This window comes from Callospermophilus lateralis, chromosome 6 (genome assembly GCF_048772815.1).
Source record: "Callospermophilus lateralis isolate mCalLat2 chromosome 6, mCalLat2.hap1, whole genome shotgun sequence".
Lineage (NCBI taxonomy): Eukaryota > Metazoa > Chordata > Mammalia > Rodentia > Sciuridae > Callospermophilus > Callospermophilus lateralis.
The window spans coordinates 102,641,584-102,667,944 of NC_135310.1; the positions used below are offsets into that span (position 1 = coordinate 102,641,584).

Here is a 26,361-nt window from a genome sequence, read left to right on the forward strand (position 1 = left end):
ATTGTTTTTCATTTCTTCCTCGTGTAGTGTTTTGCTCAAGACATTTTGCAATGCTGGTTTTCTGGCTGCAAATTCTTTTAGCTTTTGTTTTTCATGAAAGATTTTTATTTCGTTGTCGTACCTGAAGCTTAATTTTGCTGGATACAGAATTCTTGGTTGGCATCCATTGTCTTTCAGTGTTTGAAATACGTTGTTCCAGGATCTTCTCGCTTTCAGCGTCTGTGATGAAAAATCCGTTGTTAACCTTATTGGTTTATACCCCTGAATGTAATCTGCCTCCTTTCTCTAGTAGCTTTTAATATTTTCTCTTTGGTCTGTATATTGGATATCTTCATAACAATGTGTCTTGGCGTTGGTCTAGTGTGATTTTGTGTGCTCAGTGTCCTGTACGCATCTACAATTTGTATATCTGTTTCCTTTTTTTATTTCTGGACAGTTTTCTGTAATTACTTCATTCAGCAGGTTACTCATTCCCTTGGTTTGAATCTCTATACTGATGACTCGTAAGTTTGGTTTTTTATGTTATCCCATATCTCTTGGATGTTTTTCTTGTGATTTTTACCAGCCTTTCTGAGTTGGCTAGACTCTTTTCAAGATGATATATTTTGTCTTCAATATCTGACGTTCTGGCTTCTACTTGCTCCACTCTGTTAGTGATACTCTCATTTGAGTTTTTAATTTGGTTTATAATCTCCTTCATTTCTAGAATTATTGTTTGATTTTTTTAATTATCTCTATCTCCTGATAAAAATGCTTAACTTCTTCTTTTATCTGTTTATGTAATTCATTTTCAATGTGTTCTTTCACTGTTTGAATTTGCTGTCTCCTATCCTCTTTAAGGTTCCATTCCATCTGTCTAAGGTATTCCTTGAGTTCTTTATATGACCATTTTTCTGATGACTCTAAGTCCTCCTGAATAGTTAGGCTGTCCTGCATTGTTTGTACTCCTTTTCTTCCTTTGTTTTTCATGCTGCTCATGTTACTTCTTGTTCTGTTTGACTGCTGAGTTACTGTTTACTCTTATAAATTTATTTGATGCTTGGGAGGAAAGATATTAGAAGGGAAGGGAAGTAGTCACTGTTGCCGCTGGTTTCAATGAAGTTATCTCCTCTGCCGAGTTCTGGTGACGTCAGTTCTCTGCCATGGTGGTATCCCATGCAAATGGTGACAGTTCGTTCCCTTTGCCGGGTGACCAATGCAATGGGTGGGTCCTGACTGTCTCTCCCAAGCCCCGTTTCAATCCTGTGGCCACTGCCTATGAAGGCTCAGTTGGCTTTTACCTCTGTAAGTTCAGAAGGGCCGACCCGTTGTTTCAGCGGGGTCGTTAGTGCTGAGTCACAGCAGTTTGGCTGCAAGAAGCAGGTGAATGGGAGCTTGAATGCAGCCGATCCGGGCTTGGTGTGTGTTCTGAGAGGCCCAGACTGTTTGCCCCAGATCTACGTCAGCTCAGCATTGCCTAGTGATCCTGAGCAAACAGCATTTAGACAGTTTACGACTCCCTATGCCCACACAGCTGAAGAGGTCAGAGACTTGATCTCTCCGCGCCCATCGCCATGTTGGATCCCCAACAAATCCTTCTCAAAACTAAGAATTAAACAGACTGCAATAAAATAATGACAGGTGACTTTAACAGACCTCTATCATCACAACATAGATCTTCCAGACATAAACTAAAGATTTTACTAAACTAAAAAACACAATAATCTGGACCTAAGAGACATATAAAGAACATTTCATCCATCAATGATTTAATTCATTTTCTTCTCAGCAACATATGAAATATTTTAGGAAACAGATATATTTTAGGTTACAAAACAAATCTTAGCAAATATGGAAAAAATGGAGACAATACCTTCACTCTATCAGATCATAATAGAATGAAAGGAGAAATCAATAGTAAGATACAAAACAGAAAATTCTCTAACACCTGGAGATTAAATAATACACTTTTGGCTGGGCATGGTGGTGCACACCTGTAATCCCAGAGGCTCAGGAGGCTGAGGCTGCAAGTTCAAAACCAGTCTCAGCAACTTAGTGAGGCCCTAAGCAACTTAGTGAGGTCTTGTCTCAAAATAAAAACAGAGAAGGGCTGGAGATGTAGTTCAGTGGTTGAGCGTCCCTGGGTTCAATTTCCAGGCATCTGCACCCCCCAATACACTTTTAGATGATAAATAGATACCAGAAGAAGTCAGGGGAGAAATAAGAACGTTCTTAGAAATTAATGAGAATAGTGATGTAACATCAAAATCTCTGGGACAGTAGGAAGGCAGTGCTAAGAGGAAAGTTTATAACATTGAGTTTATACATTAAAATATTATAAAGATGTAAAACAAATAACCTAACATGGCCCCAGAAAAGGAACAAACACCCAAATCAGCTGACAGGAAATAATAAAAATCACATCAGAAATTAATGGAATTGAGAATAAAAAACAATACATAAGATCAATAAAATGAAGAGTTCATTTTTGAAAGCATAAACAAGACTGAAAACCCCTTAGTCAAACTACCAAAATAGAGAAAACACTCAAATTAACAAAAGTAGAGATGAAGTATCATGACAGTCACTACTGAAATCCAGAGGATCACCAGAAACTATTTTGAAAATTTGTACTTCAATAAGCTAAGAAATCTTGAAAATATTGATAAATTCCTAGAGACATATGACCTACCCAAATTGAACCATGAGGCTACAGAAAACTTAAACAAATCATTATCAAGTAATGGAAATGAAGCAGCTATCAAAAGCCTTCCAAAACAGAAATGCCCAGAACTGGATGGATTCTCAGTTGAGTTGTACCAGAACTTAAAAAACTAATATCAATACCCCTCAAATTATTCCATGAAATAGAAAAGAGGGAACACTGCCAATCATTCTATAAAACCAGTATCATCCTCATACCAAAACTTAACTAAGACATATCAAGAAAAAAATTTCAGGTCAATACCCTTCATTAACATAGATACAAAATTTCTTAATATTGGTAAACCACATACAAAAACACATTAAAAAGATAGTGCACCATGATCAAGTGAGTTTTAATCCCAGGGATACAAGGTTGGTTCAACATATGAAAATCAATATAAAAAGCCTTTGACAAAGTATAGCGCCCATTCATATTTCAAACACTGGAAAAATGAGGGATAGAAGAAACTTGTCTCAATATTGTAAAGGCCATATGTGACAAACCCAAGGCCAATTACACTGAATGGAGAAAAACTGAAAGCATTTCCTTTAAAAACAGGAACAAAACAAGGATGCCCACTTTCAACACTCCTATTCAACATAGTCCTTGAAACTCTAGCCAGAGCAATAAGACAAGAGAAGGAAATTAAAGGGATACAAATAGGAAAAGAGGAGCTCAAATTATCTGTTTGCTGGTAACATGATCTTATATCTAGACGACTAAAAATGTCACCAGAAGATTTTTAGAGATGATAAATAAATTCAGCAAAGTAGAGAATACAAGGTAACACTTATGTTCCTATACTCCAATAATGAATCGGTTGAAAAGAAATTGGGAAAACTATCCCATTCACAATAATCTGAAAACAAAACAAAATGAAAAAACAAACAATAACAACAACAACAACAACAAACCTTGGGAATCAATCTAACAAAAGGGTAAAAGACCTCTATGATGAAAACTGTTGGACACTAAAGAAAGAAACTGAATACCTTAGAAGAGAGGAAAGACCTCCTATGTTCTTGGATAGGCAGAATTAATATTGTCAATTACCAAAGCACTATAAAGATTCAACACAATCCCCACAAAATTCCAATGACATTCTTCACAGAACTAGAAAAAGTAGTGCTGAGGGGCTGGGGATGTGGCTCAAGTGGTAGTGCGCTCACCTAGCATGCGTGAGGCACTGGGTTTGATTCTCAGCACCATATAGAAATAAGATAGAGATATTGTGTCTACCTAAAACTAAAAAATAAATATTTTAAAAGGAAAAAAAAAAAGAAAAAGAAGTGCTGAAATTCATTTGGAAAAATAAGAGACTCAATAGTCAAAGCCATCCTTAGTGAGAAAAGTGAAGTTGAAGGCATCACAATAATGGAGCTCAAATTATACAACAGAGCAATAGTAACAAAAACACCACGGTACTGGCACCCAAAGAGACATGAAGACCAATGGAACAGAACAGAAGACACAGAGACAAACCCACAGAAATACAGTTATTCCATACTAGACAAAGGTACCAAAAACATACTTTGGAGAAAAGATAGCCTTTTAAACAAATGGTGCTGAGGAAAACTGGAAATCCATATGTAGAAAAATAATATTTGATGCTTATTTCTCACCCAGCACAAAAACCACCTGAAAGTGGATAAAAAACCTAGGAATTAGACCAGAAACTCTGCAACTGCTAGAAGAAAATATATGCCCAACCTTCCAAAATGGTGGCACAAGAACCTACTGACTTAACTTGATAATTGATAATTGATTTTCTTAACACTCCTAAAGCGCAAGAATAAAATCAATAAGTAGGATGTCATCAAATTAAAAAGCGTCTTCACAGCAAAGAAAACAATTAAGAACATGAAGAGAGAATGGGAGATCATCTTTGCCACTTGCTCCTCAGAGCATCAATATTTAGAATATACACAGAACTCAAAAAACTTAACACTAAAAACAAACCCCAAGAAATCCAATCAATAAATGGGCAAAAGAACTAAAGAGAAACTTCTCAAAAGAATACAAATTGTCAACAAATATTTGAAAAAATGTTCAATATCTCTACCAATTAGAGAAATGCAAATCAAAACTACATTGAGATTACATCTCATTCTAGTCAGAATGATAATTATCAAGAATACAAATAATAAATATTGGTAGTAGAGAAAAGGATACATTCATACACTGTTGGTGGAACTGCAACTTCATGCAACCACTCTGGAAAGCAATATGGATGTTCCTCATAGAACCAGAAATGGAACCACCATATCATCCAGCTATTCTACTCCCAGTATATATACAAAAGATCTAAAAATCAGCATACCACAGTGATGCAGCAATTCACAATGTTTATAGCAGCACAATTCATAATAGCTAACTATGGAACCAAACTAGATACTCTTCAACAGATGAATGGATAAAGAAAATGTGGTGTATATACACAATGGAGTATTAGTCATAAAGAAGAATGAAATTATTGCATTTGCCAGTAAATGGAAGAAACTGAAGACTATCATAGTAAGTGAAACAAGCCAGTCTCAAAAAGTCAAAGGTTGAATATTTTCTCTGATATACAGAAGCCAATCCAAAATAAATCGAGGACAAGGAGAAAGAAAAGGGAGAGGGAATTTCATCAAAATAGAGGAAAGATAAGTAGAGTAGATGAACGGGATTAAGAGGGAGGAAGGAGGGATGGGAAAAGAAAAGAACAAGTGGAATGAATCTGACTGAACTTTCATATGTAAATATATGAATATAGCACAGTGAATCCCAATATCAAGTATATCCATAAGACACTAATTAAAAAAACTGTAAATAAATTGTAGAAGATCAGTAGAGGGGAGTGAACAGGGGGTAGAGGAGGGGAGGAGAAAAGTGTTGGAGACTGTATCTAGTAAACTATGTTCTGTGCTTTTGTGATTATGTTAAAATGTATCCTTTTATATATAAATAAAAACAATCAATAATAAAATCTCATCAAATTTCACACTTTAAATAGATGCAATCAATTGTATTTCAATAAAGCTGTTTTTTTTTAAATTCTAAAAAAAAATCCTTGATCTACAAAATATACTCAGCAAATTAAAAACATATCCTAAGAATCAATAGCAGGATAGATCAAACAGAGGAAAGAATTAGCTTGAAGACAGACTATTTGAAAACATAAAGTTGAAGGAAAAAAGAAAGGAGCAAAGAAAGTTTATGGAATTTAGGACAGTACTAAAAGAATAAATATTCAGGTAATTTGGGTTCAAGAAGGGCTTGAGGATATCAAAGGGATAGAAAACTTATTAAAATTATAAGAGAAAACTTTCCAAACCTAGAGGATACAAATATCCTTATACAGAAAAGTGAAAGGTTACCAGAAAAATTTAAGCCAATCTACCCCAAGACAGCTTACAATCAAGCTCTCAAAGGTAAATGACAAAAAAAAATCATGTGGTATTACAATTCTCCTGACAGCAGACTTCTCAGTAGAAAGTTTACAGGCCAGGAGAAAGTGGCATGAGATTTTCACAATACTGAAGGAAAAAACTTGTCAACCAAAAATACTGTACCTGAAAAAGAAATATATCCTTTAGGAATGAAAGAGGAATAAAGACATTCCTAAAAAAAAGCTGAGCGAATATATCTCCACCAAACCTATTCCATAAGAAATGCTAAAGGAAATTCTTCAAACTGAAACAGATACTACTAAGAAAGAAGAAAACTCACTGGTTAAGAGTAATTATACAAACAAATTCAGAATGCTCTGAATGGGTAAACCATTCATATTACTATTAAGCTAAAAAACAAAACAATTAAAATGTACAGATCTGATGCAATCTCCATCAAAACACCAATGACATTCTTCAAGGAACTAGAAAAAAAAAAAACAATTCCAAAATTATACAGAGCACAAAAATCTCAGAATAGCTAAAATCATACTGAGTAAAAAGAACATAGCAAGGGGCAGTATACCACCTGACTTTAAAACATTACAGAGCTTTAGTAATCACAACACCATGCTACTGGCATAAAGTCAGACACATAGAACAGAACAGAGGGCCTAAAAGGAAGCCCATGCATCTCTAGCCAACTGATTTTTTGACAAGGAGGCTAAGAACATGCACTGGAGAAAGGATAACCTTTTCAGTAAATGGTGCTGGGAAAATTGGCTCTTTGTATAAAGATTAAGGAAGCCAGTTACAAAAATTAATTCAAAATGGGTTAAAGACTTAAATGTAAGACCTGAAATTATGAAAACAGTAGAAGAAAACATAGAAGAAACTTCAGAAGGTTGGAATGGGCACGAATGTTTTGGACAAGACCCCAAAAGCAAATATTGACAAATGGGATTATATCAAACTGACGAATTTCTGCACGGCAAAGGTAACAATCTACATAGAACAGAAATAAAGGAATATCCTATAGAATGGGAAAAAATATTTGCAGACTACATATTTGACAACAAGCTGATATCCAAAATGTATAAGGGACTCTAAAAACTCAATATAACCCAATTAAAAGTGGGTAATAGGCCAGCACAGTGGCATACATCTGTATCCTCAGAGATTTGGGATGCTGAGGTAGGAGGATTCCAAGTTCAAGGCCTTGCTACTTAAAGAGGATCTGTCTCAAAAAAATTAAAAGGGCTGAAGATGTAGCCCCTGGGTTTAATCCCCAGTATCAACAACAACAACAACAACAAAGTGGGTAATAAATCTCAATAGACATAAAATACAAATGGCCAATATGTACATAAAAAAATGCTTAGCATCAGCAATAGCAGAAATGCAAATCAAAACCACAATGAGCTATTACCTTATTCCAGTAAAGAACAGCCAATTTCAAAGACTAGGTATAACAAATGCTGGCGAGGATGTGATAAAAAAGGAACCCTTGAACACTGTTGGTGGGAATGTAAATTGGTATAGCCATTATGGAAATCAGTATGGTGGTTCCTCAAAATATTAAAAATAGATCTACCATATGATTCAGCAATCACACTACTGGGTATATATACAAAGGAAATGAAATCAATATGTTGAATAGACACCTGCACTCCCATGTTCCCTGTAGCATTATTCATAAAAGCCAAGAAATGGAAACAACCATTGACTGACGAATGGATAAAGAAAACAGGATACATATACACAATGGAATGCTATTCAGCCACAAATGGGAAATCCTGTCATCTGTAGCAAACATGGATGAAAATATAAATCATTATTAAGTGAAATAAGCCAGGCTCAGAAAGATAAGCACCATATAATCTCACTTATGTGAAATATATATAAAAAAAATTGATCTCATAGAAGTTAGGAGAATGTTGATTGCCAAAGGCTGGGGAAAGCAGCTAGAGGAGGAATGAGGAAAGGCTGATCAAAGGGTACTAAATAATTATAAGATAGGAGCAAGCTTGGATGCACTATTGCACAGTAGAGTAATTATAGATACCAATAATATGCTGTACATTTCAAAACATTGGAAGAAAGGATTTTAGAAGTCTTTACCATAAAGAAACAATGTTTGAGGAAGTAAGAATGTTTAACCTTATTTGAACATTATGTGATATATATGTGTATTGAACACTAATTATGTGGTACTCCATTAATATGTACAATTTTTTAATTTTTGTGAATCAATTAAAAAGTAAATAAACACAAAAATTCAAACAAAACAAACTTGCCAACCAATACTGTATCAAGCTAAGCAGTTCTTCAAAAAAATGATTTTCCCAGATAAACAAACCTTATGTTGTTCACTGAACACCAACCTGTCTTACAAAACACAACATACCCAAATCAATGGAATTCAGCAAAAGCAGTTCTAAATATTGCACCTCAAGGAATTGAAAAAAAAAAAAAGAAAAAAACTCAACCTAAAATCAGAAGAATATAAAGGTGAGAGCAGAAATAAATGAAAGAGAACAGTAAAATATGAAAATGAGCCCAACAAAATAAAGGATATTTTTAAAATGAGAAAATCAACCAACCAATCAATAGACTGAGAGAGAAGACTCAAAATCAGAGACGAAAAGGCAGTCATTATAACTGATACTGCAGAAGTACAAAGAATCATCAGAAGAGATAGTCTCTTCAATAAATGGTGTTGGGAAAACAATTTTAAATATGCAGTAGAATGAAATTAGACTTTTATTTCACACATATACAAAACCAACTCAAAGTGGACTAAAGATTTAAAAGTAAGACCCCAAATCACACAACTACTAACATATGTATATGATAAGCTCATGACATGGATCAGGGATAAGAGTTTTTGATACAACCTCAAAGGCACAGGCAATAAAACCAAAAATAAACAAACGAGATTATAACAAATTAAAAAGCTTCTGTACAACAATGGAAATAATTAGGATGAAGAGAGCCTACAGCATGGGAGAAAATATTTGTAAACTATATATCTGGTAAGATATTAACATACAAAATATGTAAGTAACTCAATCAACCTGATTGTAAGAAAACAATAACCCAATTTAGAAATAGGCAAAAGATTGAAACAGTTCTCAAAATAAGATATATAAATGAAAAACTGGTTCATGAAAAAATCCTCAACATCACTATCAGGAAATTTAAATCCAAACCAGAATGAGCCATTACCTCATGCTTATTAGAATGGCCATCATCAAACAAAGAAAAGATCACAGGTGTTGACAAGGATATTGAGGAAAGGGAATCCTTATGAATTGTTACTGAGAATGTAAATTAGTACAGCCATTATTGACATTGGTATGGAGATTCCTCAAAATATTAAAATTAGAACTACCATATGATTCAGCAATTCTACTTCTGAGTATATATCCAAAAGAATTGAAATCAGTGTGTTGAAGAGAGATATTCACTTGCATATTTACGACAGCACTATTCACAACAGGCAAGATACAGAATCAACCTCAGTGCCCACTAAGGGATGAATGGATAAAGTAAATGTGGTACATATACACAATGGGATATGATTCAGCTATAAAAAAAAATGGAGAACATTATATTAAGTGAAATAAGTCAGACACAAAAAGACTCTGTTGCATGATCTCACTAAAAACAAACAAACAAAACCAGTTGATTCATTAGCTAAACTATGGAACCAACCTAGATGCTCTTCAACAGATGAATGGATAAAGAAAATGTGGTACACATACACAATGGAATATTACTCAGCCCTAAAGAATGAAATTATGGCATTTGCAGGTAAATGGATAGAACTGAAAACATCATGCTAAGTGAAATAAGCCAATCTCAAAAAAACCTAAGGCCAAATGTTTTCTCTGATAAGCAGATGCTGATCCACAGTGGGGCAGGGAGGATAATGTAGGGAAGAATGAAGGAACTTTGGATTAGGTAGAGGGGAATGAGTGGAGGGGTGGAATGGTGGGGAAGGGAAGGCCGGTAGAATGAGACAGCCATTATTATCCTATATACGTGTATGATTACACTAGAGGTATGACTCTGCAGCATGTACAACCAAAGGAATGAAAAGTTGTGTTCCATTTGTATACAATGTGTCAAAATGCATTCCACTGCCATGTACAACTAATTATAACAAACTAAAAAAGATAGAAGTGAGACCAATAGAATAGAAGAGGAACAGGGGGAGGAAGAGGGGTAAAGGGGATAGGCTGGGGATTGAAATTGATCAAATTATATTATTTTATTATGTGACTATATGAATATATTATAACATTTTTTTTAAAATTGATCTCATACAAGTAGAGAACAGAATGGTGGCTAACAGAAGCAGGGGTGGTTCAGGAGGGAAGTGGAAGATGTTGATTAAAGAATATACAGACACAGAAGAAAATACATTCAAGAAATCTATTGTACAGCAGGTGTCTAGAGTTAATAACAACTGTATCCTTTGAAAATGCAGAGTGGATGTTGAGTACTATCATCACAAAATGATAATTATCTGAACCATTCTACAGTATAATAAATGGAATAACACTGCTTGAAGCTTCAATTTTGAAAGGTTGGTTGTGATTCAACAGTTGCTTACCATTTTAAATTATAAGTTTTCAATTCTGCAACTACTTTAATGACACAGGTGCATTAAAATAAACTACTTCAAAGTATATATACTTCAAAACATCATGCTGTATGCAATACACATATTTTTTCTGTCAATTTTTTTTTTTTTTGAGAGAGAGAGAGAGAGAGAGAGAGAGAGAGAGTATTTTTTAGTTTTCAGTGGACACAACATCTTTATTTTATTTTTATGTGGTGCTGAGGATTGAACCCAGTGCCCCGCGCATGCCAGGCGAGCACGCTACCACCTGAGCCACATCCCCAACCCCGCAATAAATAAAAAATTTTAAAAACCCAATTACTGAGGATTTATAGAGATATGTGCTAGGATTAGAAGAGTGAAAGCAGCAAGGCCATGCAAGATGCCACTGCATTTTTTCATGCAGAATGGTGGCTGAGTAGGAATGTCAGTTGCATAAGTAGTGAAATGGTCAAACTGGGAATAAATTTCCAGAATAAGCCAAACCCAACAGAACTTTATTATGGAATTAGTAAAATGAGCTGAATAAAAGATGTATTGAGAATTGACATGATACTGATAAGCTCAAAATATGTTTAACTCCATTTACAACTTAAAATACCCAGTTTTAAAGAAGCAAAATCTACTTATATTGGTGTGTTGAAATGTATATTTACATTTTTTTCTCATTTTTATGACACATGAAATTTTATTCCTGAAAATTTCCTTTCTTAACCAAATTTTTGTTTCTTATACATAATAAAAGGGATAATACTGCTTGAATCTCCAATTTTGAAAGGTTGGTTGTGATTCAACAGTTGCTTACCATGTTAAATTACAAGTTTTTAATTCTGCTAATACTTCAATGACACAGATGCATTAAAATAAACTAATAATACTCAATTTAAGTGTTCATAAGTGTTCTACATCTGGAATGATAATGGGATAAAATGCGCTAATAGGTACTTGTTAAGTAGAATAACACAGAGAATGAGCAAAAACAAAGGTTTCAAGAAGTTATAATGTTTTATGCAAAATAAGATTCCACATGGAATTACGTTATTAAAAAATAATGCATCTGAATTTTAACAACCAGACATGAAAAGATTCTAGATTCTAAGGACTATATATATTAATTTATATAAGAAACACATGAAGATCAGCTTCAAACAATTTTATACTCAACTATTTTTCACATAAAAATATTTTAAAAGTTATATTATTATAAGAAAGTTCTTGTACAATATAAATTCAAATCATTATCACTTAATGGGTTTAGAATCACTGTAAAAATAACTTAAGCCTTAAAGAAGAAAGAAATTATGGCATTTGTAGGTTAAATGGATGGAGCTGGAAAATATGCTAAGTGAAAGAGGCCAAACCTAAAAAAGCAAAGGCTGAATGTTTTCTCTGATAAGCGGATGCTGATTCATATTGGGAGGGGCGGGAAGAATAAAGGAACTTTGGATTGGGCAGAGAGGAGTAAAGGGAAAGGATGGGGTGTGAGGATGGGAAGGACGGTGGAATGAGATGGACATTATTACCCTATATATATATAGGTGACTACACCACTGGTGTGACTATGCCATGTCCAGCCAGAAGAAGTTGTGCTCCATTTGTGTCCAATGTGTCAAAATGTATTCTCCTGTCATGTATAACTAATTAGAACAAATTCTTCAATTTTCAAAAATAAAACAAAAAAATAACCTGAACATACTTTTTTAATATAATTATTTTTTCCAAGTGGGCTAGTCTGGCATACAAACCCTATGGAAGCAGGATGTGAGACTGCATCTTTTCTACATATTTTTTCTATACCCTGGAAATAGTCTAATTGTAAATGCTAAGTTATTTTAGAAAATCATGCTAAGTATAGCTTTGCAAAACTTTTGTTCATTCTAAGCTTTTACTCAAAACATCAACCAAGTTCTTCAACGATACTGGCAGAAAATCATGATCCTTTTCCCCACTTCATGAGTTAAAAAAAGAAGCACCTGGCACAGATATAGAATCCTCTGCACACTAGAGACAACTGCTCTAATGATCTGAGGTCCAAGTCACTGGACACCACCCATCGGAAGATGTACATCAGGACTTCCATTGGCAGCACTGCAAAAGAAAATCATCCTTCAATTACTCTCCTGTTTGTCATTGCACAGTCAAAAAAAACTACATTCTCAGTGCATTTGTGCATTACTAGAAATTTATGAATGTATAAATCACACTGTTAGTACTGCTCAGAGATACAGCATTAGTGTATTTAACTACCCAATAGTATCAATATTTCCTAGCATCAAAAGACAAATATCATTGTTTTTTCAGTAGAGAATAAATTTGAAGCTACTTCTATAAAGCACACTTTTCCTTTATCAGATTATTTTACCGGGAAGTTATATTAAAATAAATGTTAGGAAAATAATCTAATATATGTGTGTGATCCATATTGCATTCATTAACACTAAAGAATTATTTTCTTGAAAACTTTAAATTGTCTTCCTCTGAAAAATTCTTTAACAATATTCAACATTTGAAGAAAAATTACAGTAACTTCAAACATTTGGCTGCCTCAGGACTATTTTCTACCCTGCTAAAATCTTTATTGTAGCAGCATTACTCCAATTTTCTGGGGACTACTTCAACAACTCCAACTGACCCATTCAGATCTTCACTGAAAAAAGTATGGCATCCTTGAACAATTGCATTTCAACTCTTATCTGTTTCAGATTTTGAAAAGTTTATTAGTATATACAAACAAATCTAGGTAAGTGGATCTCTCACCATATTGCAATTATCTGGCAATATGTAGGTTCAGAAAACTTCAACCTAAGGTAAAAACAGCCAAGAATCCACACCTGATATGTGAGTCTGACTGCTCTCAAGCTCAGGCTGACACAGTTTGAGCACAGACTCCTGAAATGTGAGCTGCTGCTGGAAGTAGGACAAGAGATCTGCCATCTTGCTGTCATCATCATTATCTTCAATGCTGAAAAAAGAAGGGAGATGACTAAAGTATCTCAGACTATGAACATAAATTTAGAAACTGATTTTTCATAACAATTTCAAATCTGTTTTTGAAAGTCATTAAAAACAAGCTTTCTTACTGCTTTAAAAAACTGCAATAGTAGTTTATCTTGCCTTGTAAAGGAGTTATCACACCAAGTTTTTCAAAGAAAAACATTTCAGTGATAACCCATTAAGAATTAGGGTTTGGGGATTTAGGTAATGAGATTACTTAGTTTTATTTTAGACATTTCATAAGTTAAGTGAAAATTGTCAAATGAACTGAAAATCTTACGTAACTAATTCTTTAGGTAATCTAAATTCTTTCTAACTAGATAAAAATCAAATATATTGATATCATTTGAGGTACTTACTTACCAAGATTTTTCTTTAGATATATCTAATTATCTTTTAAAAGAAAACATCTACTTTGGAAAGATCTTAGGGTCCACACGTATCACCTACCATGATATAACAATGTGTAGTTAAGAATTTTTAGTCTAGCTCTCCATTTTTCTTGACATTAACATTAAAGATGATCAGACTTGCAAAAGGCTTGAATGAGAAATAAGGGAACCAGAAAGGGTTTTATATAATACAACAAAAAGCAAGTCTGATTGAGGTTAGTTGGACTCAATGGCTAGTTTACTAATATTTTACTGGGGAAGGCAAAAACCAAAACAATAATAAGCCCATCAAACTTCCAAGTTTTATCAATCAGGTAATTAAAAAATGACTATCTTTGAAAAACTCTGATAGTACCTGGGTTTGTATAAAAGAATGGGACAGAAAAACAAATGCTTCTTTAATGTTTTAACAAAATTTTCCTTAACAGCACTCAGCCTTTTTTTTTTTTTAAATTGGCTAAAGACCTAGCTCTGAATGACTCTACCCAAACTTAAAGAAGGTTTAGAAAAAGCCCAAATGATTCATTTTAAGTATGAACTCTCTCACACTGTTAACTCCAATTTGGTGAAAAAATTGTTAGATCAAAGTCTCAAACAGGCAGTTAACATTGACTTCACTGGATGTTTACAATATGGTCTATCCAATTCTTAAATGCTTATATATGTGTGTATATATACATATGTGTGTATGTGTATATGTACATATATAATATACATATACACATATACACACACATCACACATGCATTTAAGAAACACTGGCAAATGCATGCCTATAATCTGAGTTACTAATGAGGCTGAGGCAGGAGAACTGCAAAGTTCAAGGCCAGCCTGGACAAGCTAGCAAGACCCTGTCTCAAAAATAATTAATATGGCTTAGAATTTAGCTCAGTGGTAGAGCACCTGTCTAATATGCATGAGGACCTGGCTTCAATCCTCAAAACCACACACACACACACACACACACACACACACACACACACACGGCAATAAAAACATATCACTGATAAATGTAACCTAATTATTCATGACAATGAATATAGTAATAGTCAAAATCTCCTTACCAAAAGTCTATTTTTAAAACCTGACATTCTCCCATAGGTACAGACACCCTTTCCTTCTAATATCATCAAAATGGACTCTCGGGGATAGAGGTATTGGACCAAAACAATTTTATAATTGTCTTACAAATACATTGTATTTGTAACACATTGTATAACATTGGCTTAAAAATATGTTCTCTTGGTCTTTGTTCATATTAAACCTTTAGTGTAACTTCATAACTTTGATGCAAATGACATCTACAGAGTGAAATGCAATTTCTTTTAGAAATATTTCCATCTTACATCTTTTTTTTTTTCTTTTAAAGTATTGGGACTTGAACTCCATGGTACTCTACCACTGAGCTACATTTCCAGTCCTTTTTTTAATTTGAGACAAGGTCTCACTAAGTTGTCCAGGCTGGCCTTGAACTTGTGATCCTTCTCCCTTGGCTTCCTAATTTGCTGGAATTTTAGGCCTGTGTCACCCTGCCCAGCTATGCCTATAGTTTTAAACAATGTTACTTTAGAATTTATGAGATTAATATTTTGTTAGAGTTCATCATTTTCCTAATAAAATCCCACTTTTAAAATTTAAAATGTTTTGCTATGCTCTGTGGCACACACCTAGCAACTTGGAGGCTAAGGCAGGAGGATTGCAAGTCTGAGGTCAGCCTCAGCAATTCAGTGAGATAAAAAAAGAAAACAAGGACTGGGAATGTAGCTCTGTGGTAAAGTGCCTCTGGGATCAATCCCTAATACTGCAAAAAATAAAAAATAAATAAATAAAGTTTAAACACAAAAGCAGAAAGACTGATGTAATGAAATTTCATGTATGCACCATCCGATTTTAACCACTATTAACATTTGGTCAACTAGCCCTATTTTATATTTTAGTACTTTTATTTCAAATGTTTCAAAAGGTTGAAGTGTATTCTTTAATTTACTCCTTTCAGCAATCATTGCTTTTATTTAAAAAATTCATCACCTTAACTTTTGTTAAAGCTATTTAAAATGTACATTTTCATATTTTAATCTAAGAGTTTCCTAATTTAAAAATTTCTGTAAGTTATAAATAAGGATATACTAAATACTACATAGCTTAACAGAATTAGCACCATCTTCTCATCATGTTAAGAGTCAGCATGGCAAAGACACTTAACTTTAACACACTATGCATTACTGTCTATCAAATTATATACGCACTAGCTGTTTCCAACGCCATCACCATCTGGAGACCGGGTATAAGTAATCTTGAACTCTATATCAGGTACAAGTTGCATAGCCCTACGATAAAACTTGATGGCTAAAAGAAGAAATAAAGCTAAATTAGCTAGGACCACACATTTTTGTCATTTCCTTTGATTACCCTTAACTGTAGTTTAATTTTGTAAACTTCTTTACAAACAGCCAAACTCTCTTTTTATAGATGCAATAGAAGCATAGTGAAGAAACTTATTTCCAAATCTTACTAGAAGATTTGGAAACTTTTTCTTTTAAAGTTAATGTGTTATGGAAACTCATGATGTATTTTACTGGTATCTTTTTTCCCCGTCTCATGGTTTTCCTCGCCCTTTTATGTATCTGGGGCTGCGGAGGCTAATTAGTTCTTTTTCCCCTTAGATGAATTCTATTCAATTCAATATATTCTGCCATGTTCATTTTTTCCACCTTTTAAAAAACTGGTGCATTAATGATGGTATTTGTTGTTACATATTTGTACATGCACACAATATAATTTGACTAATATCACTACCCAGCACTTCTTCCCACCCACTACTTGGTCCCTTTCCTCTACTGATCTTCCTGTGATTTTCATGAGATCCACCCCCACTTTTTTCTTTTTCCTTTCTAGCTTCCACATGACAGAAAAATATACAACCCTTGACCTTCTGAGTTTGCCTTATTTTATCAGAATGTTCTCTAGTTCCATCCATTTTCCTGTAAATAATATGTCATTCTTCATTATGAAGAATCAAGAATGACATATTGAATGAAACTCCATTGTGTATATAAACCACATTTTATATGTTGTTGGTCATTTGTATTCCTTCTTTTGAGAAGTTTAATTCATCTGCCCATTTATTAATTGGGTTATTTGATTTTTTGTTGTAAAGTTTTGACTTCTTTATATATTCTAGATATTAATCTTGTCAGAAAAGTAGTTAGCAAAGATTTTTCTCCCATTCTGTTGGTTTTCTCTTCACATTCCTAATTGTTTCCTTTGCTATGCAGAACCTTTTAAATTTAATGCTGTCCCATATTAACTCTTGGCATTATTTCCTATGCTTTAAGTGTCCTATAGAGAAACTTGTTGCTTATGCTAGAGTGTTGACCCTAAGTTTTTTCCTAGGAGTTGCATAGTTTCTGTTTATATATCTAGATATTTGATATATTTTAATTTTATTTTTGTGCAGGGTGAGAGATAAGAGTCTAGTTTCATTCTTCTACTTATGGATAAGCAGTTTTCCCAGCAACATTTGTTTTAAAAAGGCTCTTTTTTCTTTAATGTATGTTTTTGGCACATTTGTCAAGAATCAGATGATTGCAGGTGTGGATTTGTCTTTGTGTCTTCTATTCTGTAACACTGGTCTATGTGTGGTTTTATGCTAGAACCATGCACTTTTTGTTAATATAACTCTGTAGTATAATTTGGAGTCAGGTATTGTGATGCCTCCAGCATTGCCTTTTTTTGCTATGTTCTATTTCATTCTGAATTACCATATTTTAAGCTGAATCGGAAGTATTACAAACAAGACTGAAGAATGAGTAGAGATGTGACCAACTAGACCCTTTAAAAATGTGTAAGAAACTTGCAAGTAAATAAAGTAACTGTTAATGTTGTTATTTTTTTTTTTGGTATTTCCAAATGCTTCAAGCAAGAACATTTTCCCCATGATTATATTTACCATAAAAAATGAAAACACATATGAATTTCTATTGGGTTATTAAAAGAAACTATTAAAGATGAAGCATATACTTTTGACAAAATGTAAATTAGAACTCAAAAAGGAAAACATCTATGTATTCCTTGATTTATCCTTTATATTTTCCTCCTTTGAAGTAACTTTCACCTATGAAAATATACCCTATTTTAAGATGGATACAATTTTTAAGGTTTTATTAATGAAGAATAAACACTAAAACTAAATGTAGAGAAGCATTGTTTTATTCATCCTTCCAATACAAGTTTCCCAGAAATTATTTTTTGAAACAGATAAGTTGTATAGAAATAAAGTCTTAAAACTTTTTGACTTAAAAACTAATTTCAAACATAGGAACATTGATGTTCTTTACTAAATAAGATTTAGTTTAAAAAAAAAATCAGTAACAGAGTTGTTCTTTAAAAAAAGTCATAACTACATAACCTTGGGCCTTGAGTTTTACCTTCATAGAGAGCTCCATTTTGTTCTTCTTCTACTGCTTTTAGGAAGAGTTCTCGAGCCTATATAAATAAAAAGTGGAAAATAACTTTTGAAAATCTGTATTAAAAGTGAATATGGACAGCAGTAGAGTCTTTTCAACAAATGGTGCTAGAGCAATTGCATACTGACAGGCAAACAATGCACTTCGATCTAAATCTCATATCTTACATAAAAATTAATTCAAAATGAACCATAGACTCAAATGTTAAACCTATAAAATTATTAGAGAGGAAAAGAAATGTAAGAAAATCTTGGAGACCTAGGATTATGTAAAAAGAGTTCTTACACTTGACACCAAAAGCAAGATTCATAAAAGAAAAAAGTTGTTTGGTAAACTGGACTTCATCAAAAAACTTTTGTTCTAGAAAATTCCAGGACTTGTATCTACAATACATAAAGAACTCTCAAAACTCAACAGTAATAATATAAGCAATCCATTTTAAAAGGGCATAAACATTATTTTACAGAGAGATCTATAGATGGGAAAAAAGCACATGAAAAGATATGCAACATTATTATCCATTAAGGAAATGCAAGTTAAAATCACAATGAGATATCACTACACCTATTAGATTGGCACAAATTAAAAAGTAATGACAATACCAAATGCTAATGAGGATGCATTGAAACTGGATCCCTCAGATATTGCTGGTGGAAATATGGTACAGACACTTGGGATAAGTTTGGCAATTTCTCTTATGACAAAACATGTACTTACCATAGAACCCAGCAATTGCACTCTTGGGTATTTATATCAGAGAAATAAAAACTTACTTTTGTAAAAAAAAAAAAAAAAAAAAAAAAAAAAACCTGTATACAAATATTCATAGCAGTTTTATTCACAATAAAACTGCTATGAAATATTTTTCAACCAGTGAATGGTTAAAAAAAAAAAAAAATGGGGAACATTTATACCAGGCAATACTACCCTGAAATAAAAGAGAACAAACTGATGACACACAACACGGACAGATTTCAAAGGAATTATGTCTACTGAAAAAGTCAACTTTAGGAGGTTATATATTGTGTGATGCAACTTTCCAAACATTCTTGGAATGTAAAAATTATAAAATGAAGAACAGATCAGTGGTAGCTGCCAGTGGTTAGGAATAGCTGGGGAAAGTGGGAGGAAAGGGAGAGCATAACTATAAAAATAAAGGATCCTTGAGGCAATAAAATAATTTGTGAAAGTTGTCAAGACTCTAAATGAAGTCACTATGTTGAGTTTAGCAAAATAAAGCTGGAGGATCATGAGGGAAAGGCTCTCACATATGATTTGCCTGAAAACAAGAACAGACTCTGCCATAACTGCAAACTTGCCCAAAGACCATGGCAGCTCACAAAGAATACTTCTACAAGAACATTTGCCCAGCAGTTAATTGCCTGTCAACCTTGAGTTGATACCACAGTTGTTATTAACTCTTGAATACAAGGTTAATTGTTTCAAAACAACTTATGCAATCTTACTCATTGTACCTTTTAAAACATTTCATTTGCCTCCCTGAATATGCCTAATGATCTCTCATGGCATCCATATTCCAGATTGCAATTTGCTCATTCTACAATAAAATCTTTTTTTTTTGTACTAGGGATTGACCCAGGGGTGCTTAACCACCAAGCCACATCCCCAGCCCTTTTTAAACTTTTTTATTTAGAAATAGGGTGTTGCTGAGTTGCTAAGTGCCTCACTAAGTTGCTGAGGCTAGTTTTGAACTCAAGATTCTCCTGCCTCAGCCTCCCAAGCTTCTGGGATTATAGGCATGTGCCACCTCCAATGGGGAGACAAGTTCTATATCTTGATTGTGGTAGTGGTTATATAAGCTACCCATGTAATAAAATTACATAGAACTATTTATACACATACACATGGATAAGTAATTGTAAACCCAGAGAATACGAATAAGCTCTAAGGACTGTACCAATGTTTATTTCCTATTTTTTTTGATTTTGTACTACAGTTAGGTAAAACATTACTAAGGAAAGTAGGGGGAGGCTAAGTGAAGGGTGCATGGAACTTCCCTCCATCTGTGAACCTATAATTATTTCTAAATAAAAATTAAAACAAGTTTGGTAGATTTTAGTCGTCATAATAATGTCAATTATTTAATGAGTAATTATAAACAAAAACTTGGATCTGATTGTGTGAAGATGAAGCCTCTATAAATGAGGATAATGAAAAATTAAATGGTGTGCTGTGCTTACTCCATGTGACTAAGTACAGGAGAGCAGTGAGCAATTAGTATTCAAAATATTTTCACTGTAAGCACGTTCAAATTTTTCCAAAACAACTAATACAGCATTATAATATGTTCGACTTAAAATATAAAGAAACATTACACGAAGTAAAGATTGCCTTTGAAAAGGCATTAATATTTGAACAATTTCTTTTTTATTTCTGGGTTTCTATTAATAAATTCAGAGGCATCAATCTTTTAGAGACTAAGTGATTCTAAAGGTTCTACAAATTAACAAAAGACAATACCATGAAGATAGCATATCTACAGGGAGAGAAGCCCATGGCAGTGGTATCAAGACAAGCAACTGAAAATTAGGAATGTATAAACTGGCATTTTAGTTGAAATTTTTTTACATAAAGAAAAACTCTTATTTTACAAATTATATGTTTATGTCACCAGAGTATGATAAATGATTACTTATGTCAGTGAAAATTCTATGTGGGGAAAAAAAAGTAATTTGTTAAAATGTCATTAATACTTAACTTTTCTTCTTTTGCCAGTTCTTGTTTTCCTTTGGTATCTGCTGCTGCTTTCAGTAAAGAGCCTCTTGTTGCTTTGCAAGGTCGAGTTTCTAAACTGCTAGAGCCTACACCTGGGGCAAGTTCAAACATCCACTGAGCACGGAACATCTGGAGTTGTGCCTAAAAGGGAAAAGCATTTTAGGACACATTAAAGAATGGTAGCTAAATCTGGAACAATTTATCAATATTTCCAACATCTATTTCCAGGTATATTTCTTGTTATTCTAAGACCAGAAAACAGTCTTATAAATTACTAACTACCCAATAAATATTTATCATCTTCTCAAATAATTTTCGACTTAAAATCTTAAAAAATTAAAATTAACCTCAAATAAGTCTGATTATACAGCAAAAGAACTAATAGTATTGGACAGCCAAATTTAAATTAGAATTAAAAATATAAGTCATGACTGAGGGACTGAAATGTAAAGCTTCCAATAATTTGTTAATAAGTTTATCATTTGGTAGACATTAAGAATGCTGTTATCGTGCGAGTCCCTGGGTTCAATCCTCAGAACCACATAAAAATAAATAAAATAAAGATATTGTGTTCAACTACAACTAAAAAATAAGTATTAAAAAAAGAATGCTGCTAAAAGTTCCGTAGGTGAGTTCAAAGTATTTCTTTTAATAAAAGTCTCTATTTCAAAGAGAATATAATTTTTTCTAACACCTACCATATTAAATATGTAAAACAAAAATGTGAAGACCTGTATAAGGTAGACTATGATGAGCTCTTTTTTTGGGAATAAAGAACTTGTAACCCCAAATTTCTGAAGAATTATTTGAAAACAGCCCTGAACTGTCAGCCCTTCTGGTATTGCCTCAGCATGGTCACACTGCCCTGGGCACTGATGCTAAGTGCCCAATAAAATCTAGCATGGCAATCTCCACTCCTCTGCTTCCTTCCCACTGAGCCCACAATGGGGTATCCCCCCTCCCAAAGATAGCTACTGTTAATAGAACTGTATTATTGTTAGATTCCTTCTTAATGGTAAATATGAAATGTTTTAAAAATAGTTTGTCTATATCCTGGACACTGCTTGGTTCCCACACATGGTTCTAGCATGTCATACACATACCTCTTACAGAAGCTTCAATAGCATTCCAAATAAACAAGTATTAGAAAGCTTATGAATTCCCTATTTCAATGCACAAAGATTTACTCCATCTTTCTAAACGGCTGTAGTGTATCTCATCCTATGAATGCACCATTATTTAACAAAAGAAGTGGATAGAGCTAGGCATGGTGGCACAAGCATGTAATCCCAGAGGCTCTGAAGCTGAGGCAAGAGGATCATGAGTTCAAAGCCAGTCTCAACAAAAGTGAGGTGCTAAGCAAAAATGAAGTGGATATTTAGGTTGTGTGACACTTCTGCATATAAACATTTTTGCCTATGCATATTTACTCACTTCCTCCATTATTTCCTTAGGGATGATGTACTAGAACTGCTATTCAAGGGGAATGCATGGTTTTCATTTTGATCCATATTGCCAATCTGACTTCCAGAAAAGCTATGGCGATTTAAACTTTCATGTATACTGCATGAGTGATCTCATAGCCTGCTCAGCAATAAACACTATTTACCATACAGGTTAAAAAAAAAAAAAAATTTGTTTTCCAGATGGAACCCAAGGGCACTTTACCACTGAGCACCCACCTCCTCCCCTTTTTTGGTCTTCTGAAATTGCTGAGGCTGGCCTTGAACTTGCAGTTTTAGCCTCCTCAATAACTTGGATTATAGGTACTTTTCTGTTAACTGTCAATTCACATATTTCTACCCCATGTTCCTCTAATTTACAAGAGTGGTCAGCAGATTAAGAATATGAATCCTCTGCCCATATGTGGTAAATAGTTGTTCTTAGCTATTTGTTAACTTTATTTTATATGGGTTTTAAAACTTTTAGCAGGTCAAACTCATCAGTCTTTTTCTTTAAAGTTATGAGTTTTGAGTGATGCTTAAGCCTTATTTTGAATACTTCAAAACCATATAACACATGGCAATAATACTTCTTTCATCGAAAAAGAAATCTATAAGTTATGTTATATAAGTATTCTATAAAGCAATATGAAAATAGTTAAATTCAACACAAACACAAACCTGCAAATTTCCATAATCATGACCAATTTCTGTTTATGTATGGGAAGCAGTGGAATAAGAATCAAAAATGTAATTGAAAATACATGCCTGCAGATCTGTTTCAGCAGGACTTTCATTTTCTTCATCATCTCCTGCTCTGACAGTATCAGAATGACAATCTTCCTCAGCTTCTGCCTGAGGAAACAAAATAACATAAGGATTAATACACTTTAAAAAAAATTTTTTTTAATATTTATTTTTTAGTTATAGGTGAACACAATGTCTTTATTTTACTTTATGTAGTGCCAAGGACCGAACCCAGTGCCTCATGCATGCCAGGCAAGCGCTCTACCTCTGAGCCACAACCCCAGCCCCAGGATTAATACACTTTCATGTATACTGCATAAGTGTTTCCCTTTGTAATCTAATCTCCTACTCAGCTACTTGGTACTTAATACCACAATGTCAACAGTTAGTGGAATCCTCTTTAAAAAGCAAGGCTGTAAGGTGCATTGGGGACCTTACTATTTATTTCCAAAGGAAAATAAATCTGAAAGGCATATTCTTAATTCAAAACCAAAGTATTAATATCACCACGAATCTTAACATTCTGTTCCCCCAAATTTAACATCAACTCCATTCATCCCCCAATCAATCTAATCTTATATAAAATAATTCAACTCCATTACTATAAATAAATGATTTAATATAATTAGGTAAATGAAGCCAATTCCTCCATCAATATATATCCTGTAAGCATTAATTTATTATCTAAACTATTTCACTTTTTCTTAGAAAAAGATGAAATAAAATACAACATCTCTGTTTTCCTTTTTGGTTCCATAACAACAACAACAAAGTATTGTTTTAACTTTTTATGAGAAAAATATTTAAATATACTCAAGAGTAAGGAGAATAGTGTAATTAATCTCCAACTAATTATGATTCAGCTTTAATAGTTACCTATATAAACAAAAAATTCTCAACATCAAATATCCATTCATTGTATTCATATTTCTGAAAATAGTTAGTGAAATTAAGATTCAATATGTACATATGATTTCACAACCAATGTAACTCTACATTATATACAACCAGAAGAATGATTGTTATACTCCAAATATGTCAAATATATTCTACTGTCATGTATAATAAGATTTTTTAAAAAAGATTCAAATAAGGTATCCATATCGTAGTTTATTGGTACATTTCAATTCTTTTGTAATCCTCTCATTCTATTGTTCTCCCCCCACCACCACCTCCATACTGGGGATTGAACGCAGGGCCTCAAGCGTCTAGGGAAGTACTCTGCCACTAAACTATGTCCATAGTCCTTTTTTGGAGACAGGGTCTTGCTATGTTGCTGAGGCTGTCCTTGAACCTGTGATTCTTCTGCATTAGCCTTCTGAGTAAGTCTCCTGAGTAGTTAAAATTACAGGTGTGTGCTAGAATGTCTTGTTTCTCTTTTTAATAATTTATTTGTGATGAAAAGGGGACATTTTTCTTTATGGTTTGCAGCATTAGTAAATATGTTCCTTTGTCCTCTTACTTCCTATAAATTGTGACTAGATCTAGACAGGCTTAGAATATTGTTTCATATTAATGAAACAGGGTTGTTTTTCCATAAATTATCTTCTACACTGGTAAGTTTAATGATAACCAATCAGATAAAATTTGATACAATTTTTTTAATACTGTAAAATTAACTCCACTGGACACTAGTTTACCATGTTTTAGTAGGTAGTCAGAAAGAACAATTTTGCTCAGAAAATGCTTAGTTGTGGTGTAGCTTAGTGGTAGAACACTTACTTAGCATATGATCCCTGGGCTGGATCCCCAGCATCACAGGGAGGAAAAACAAAAATGAAAAACTAGTCCATAGAAAGATAGCCCTTCTTTTTTATAACAGGCACATTATTAAATGTGCTCTCTGTAATATGACTTCTGCTTATTAATATTTTAAATGTACTAGAAAAGCTTATCAAAGAATTATAACAAGAAACCTATTTTATTTGTCTTATAATCCAACTTTTACATATTGGAGTGGTTTAAGGTGGAATAATTCTGGACTACATATTGTGTGTGTGGCTTTGGACTTAACAGAGGTCTTATGTTGGAATCCATCCATTTTATCCTTTTATTTTCAATGTTTGTTAAAATGAATCCTACCTTCTAGTGAAAATGTTGCCTCAGTTCAGTCTGTTAGCTAACAGACTTATTAGCAAACAGAATTTGCTCAACATTCAATGTGTTCAGTCCTATTTAGAAATGTGGCAATCAGGAAAATTATGTTGAAGTTTAACTAGAACTAATAATAAAACCAATTTTACCTAGTTCCAAAGTGGGCAAGTTTTATGATTGCAAATTTAGCTGTAAATTATTTCCAGGAAAAAAAATGTTTCTATAACACAGTTCTTTGAACACAAAAACTTGATACACTTGCACTACATTACAGTGCAACATAAATAAGTCTTTTGTATCTTATCTCTGGAAGCCAGACTCAAAGTAGGGATGCTTTTAACACTTGAACTAGTTACATTAGTAGGTAGTAAAATACTTGGCAACTGTGAAGGCTAAACCAGTAAAAAAAATAAACATGAGGCAGTTAAATTGGCAGCTTTGCCTACTGCTTTGGTTTGGCTTAGTGTCCCCCCAAGGTCCATGTGTTGAAGGCTCAGTTACCAGGGTGGCACTACTGGGATTTGGCAGAACATTTAGGATGTGGAGGCTTGTGGGTGTAAGTGTCCTTAAGTCACTGGGGATGTGCCCTCCAAATGAGTAATGCGACTCCCTTTTTTCCCTGCATATTAGCTATAAGATGAGCAGTTTGTTCCATGTGCTCCTGCTATGATGTACTACCTCATCAGAGGCTCAAAGCAATGGGGCCACTGGATATTGAAGTAAAACCTCTACAACCATGAGCCAAAATAAACTCCTTGTCTTCAAAAATTTATCTCAGAGTATTTTGTTATACTAACAGGAAG

At 33.6% G+C, this 26,361-nt stretch overlaps 1 protein-coding gene across 2 annotated transcripts in view; it reads right to left on the reverse strand.

The window, feature by feature from the left end:
• Positions 1–26,361, reverse strand: part of Fbxo9 (F-box protein 9) — a 49,587-nt gene that overhangs the window by 17,931 nt on the left and 5,295 nt on the right. For both annotated transcript variants that reach the window (XM_076858591.1, XM_076858590.2), the window contains exons 2-7: positions 23,486–23,572; positions 21,258–21,416; positions 18,501–18,558; positions 16,320–16,419; positions 13,519–13,649; positions 12,661–12,775 (exon numbers count right to left, since the gene is read on the reverse strand). In XM_076858591.1, the coding sequence (XP_076714706.1) occupies positions 12,661–12,775; positions 13,519–13,649; positions 16,320–16,419; positions 18,501–18,558; positions 21,258–21,404 (551 nt within the window). In that variant the 5' untranslated portion in view covers positions 21,405–21,416; positions 23,486–23,572. The remainder of the gene's footprint in view (positions 1–12,660; positions 12,776–13,518; positions 13,650–16,319; positions 16,420–18,500; positions 18,559–21,257; positions 21,417–23,485; positions 23,573–26,361) is intronic.